Source organism: Gavialis gangeticus, unplaced genomic scaffold (genome assembly GCF_001723915.1).
Source record: "Gavialis gangeticus isolate Ggan-Ray unplaced genomic scaffold, GavGan_comp1, whole genome shotgun sequence".
Taxonomy (NCBI): Eukaryota; Metazoa; Chordata; order Crocodylia; family Gavialidae; genus Gavialis; species Gavialis gangeticus.
Genome location: NW_017728996.1, coordinates 23499404 through 23502052, shown reverse-complemented (window position 1 = coordinate 23502052; position 2649 = coordinate 23499404). Strand labels below are relative to the sequence as shown.

Below are 2649 nucleotides of genomic sequence, written 5' to 3'. Positions count from 1 at the left end.
TCACCCAATTTTTTAATAAGGATGGGGTGGGAGATAGTGTCAAATCTGTGGTTTTCTCCATTTTTCTGTGGGAAACGAAAACCTGGATCCCTGGTCATAATCAAATTTTCTCATTTGCTTTTTGTACCTTGGCTTAAGTAATCATTCAAAATGATTCAAAGCACTCAGAATGACTTTTCTGTTACCAGCGTGGCTTATTTCTGACTGAAAAGATTTCTTTTTTCCTAAAAGAAAATCTTTTTGCCCTCTTCTTCCACCTAGTCATTTTTTAAATTGTCTTGCTAGTTGTTTTTTTTCTTTTTTCTATGTGCTACTCTTCCTCTTCTGTCTTGCACTGTATTATTTAAGTGTTGCTATAATTGGAAAGTCAAGGCAAAAACTTGGAGCTTTGTATATAATCAGAGTTATAGTGCATGCTGTTCTTATTTGGACACCTGAGCTTGCCATCCCAAGGATAAGATAAAGTTGTGATGTTGGATTTAGTCACAGGAGCCTGTAGTTCATTCTTCTCTAAAAGGAACCAAAGATGCTGTTAGAGTAAGGTATAGTTAGTGTAGCTACTAAAGAATTGTCATCATAACTAGAAGGTGAAAGCTTCTAATGTCACCTGAATGTTCTGATGATAAAAAGGCTTAATTTTCTGGCCCCAATTCAGGAAAACATTCCTAATAAGTGCAATGTTTGAACAGCACACAGGTTAAATTTAGCACTAGCTTAAATTGCCTTGTGAAAACATTGTCTCTAAAGCGGGTATTTCAGTGCTTTGTTAATGAGGAATGGTGGCTGTAAACCTATACATTACTATGTTACTGAATTCCAGTTGGTGTCAGCATTCAGACACACTCAGGCTTATGTCAGAATGTTGTTTTTTAAACTTTTTTTTCCTGCTTCTTTGTGACAGGTTTATTTATCACACATATGAAATATGGAAGAGTTGCTGTTTTTAAAAGTGGACTAAAATACTACTTTTCATTATTATCCTTTTTTTTTAAACAGATTACTGTGTTCCATGTTGGGTCAGATGAACATCAAGATATTGATGTTGCAATACTCACAGCACTGTTAAAAGGTGAAGTTTAAAATTAAGAGTCTTTAACAAGTCCAGCAATTACTGGTTGTGTTAAATGTGTATATTTTTCTATTTTCATTTATAAAGTACTGTACTTAGAAGTTTGAGATTTTTAGTTCAAATGTTCTATAGTGTTATAGTGACACATATGTGTGGGTTTTTTTTATGTAAATGTGTTTTCAGTCAGTTCAGGGAGAATTCATGTTTTAATATTCTTTTAAAATGTATGGGGGGAAAAAAGAAAAATATTAAGAGTTTCACATTATAACCATTATAAAATATATGTGTATGTTTTGTTTCCTTTAGGCACAAATGCATCTGCACTTGACCAGCTTGTCCTTACACTGGCGTGGGATCGAGTTGACATTGCCAAAAATCATGTTTTTGTTTATGGGCAACAGTGGCTGGTATGTAAACACTCTAGATAAAACACTGTGGTATTTTATAGGACAAAAGCTAAATTTTATTGGAAAGAATGAATCTTTTGAATCTGTAGAAATAGTCTGTATAATACTGCCATTTTTAGAAGAGTGGTTTTGAAGAGCAGTCTGAACACTTAAATGCCTATAGTTATTGTGTTCTTTTATTTACTTACTTGCACTAAAAAACTATCCAGGAATCTTAAAAATGTGGTAAACATTCCAAATAAGTTGAGGGGGAACTGTCATGGTAAAAGTTGAAAACTTTAACTCTGATGTATCACACTTTGCAGTATTTACTTGGACTTCTTTAATACTGCTCTCATTTGGAAGGAATAGAATATTGAACTTTACTGTCTATTACTGTGGTTCTCAACCTTTTTGGGGTCAAGGCATGCCACCTCCATCTTTTTGAATGTGTAGCATCCCTAGCTGCGAACCACTGTTGGTGCCGGGTGGTTCTCAGCCCGGTTTCATTGTTTCCAGATGAAACTGCCCTGTGCGCCTGCTGCACAGCCAGCCTGGGAAGGGCTGTGCCATGTATGTGTGCTCCTCCTGCAATAGGGGTCTCTAATCAACTTAAAGCAGGCAGGAGCTGCCTTGTCTGGTTACTTGGTCTGGTACCCACTACAGTCCTCCCAGAAACAGAAACAAATGGAACAGTTCCACATGCTTCCTGTTTCTGGGAGCAACATAGGTGGTACTGGAATAGGAAGCACTACACAGCACCAGGCAGCTTTGCTGCCTCCCTGAGGCTGATGAGAGGGCCTTAATGAAGAGGGATTGTGCAGGGCAGTTTTACATGGCTACCACTGCTGCCACGGTACTTGAGTGCCATGGCATCCTGGTTAAGAACCAGTAGTCTACAGGTTTATTCTTTATGGCTTATAAACTGGTTTAGGTAGGCACCAAGTTTCAGATGTTGATTTCCCTTGTTACCTTAACAAAATAGTCTTGTGGTACTTTTTAGTCAAAGTACAGGGATATTGTTGTGGCAGTAATTTCTGTTTGGAATTGATGGTGCTTCTGAGGGGTAGCAGCAGATTTGTTTTACAAACTAGTAATGACAAGGTGTTAAATGTCCTGTTACTATTTGTTTTCTTATAGCTGTGTAAAATAAAGCCTCTCAATTTTTTTTTTTTAAAAAGTAGTTTTAGAGGA

The 2649-nt window shown here is 36.8% G+C and overlaps 1 protein-coding gene across 1 annotated transcript in view; it reads left to right on the top strand.

Moving 5' to 3' along the window:
- TRPM7 (transient receptor potential cation channel subfamily M member 7) overlaps positions 1-2649 on the top strand; it is a 96683-nt gene that overhangs the window by 40942 nt on the left and 53092 nt on the right. The window contains 2 exon segments of the mRNA XM_019504146.1: positions 997-1069; positions 1376-1480. Of these exon segments, the coding sequence (XP_019359691.1) occupies positions 997-1069; positions 1376-1480 (178 nt within the window).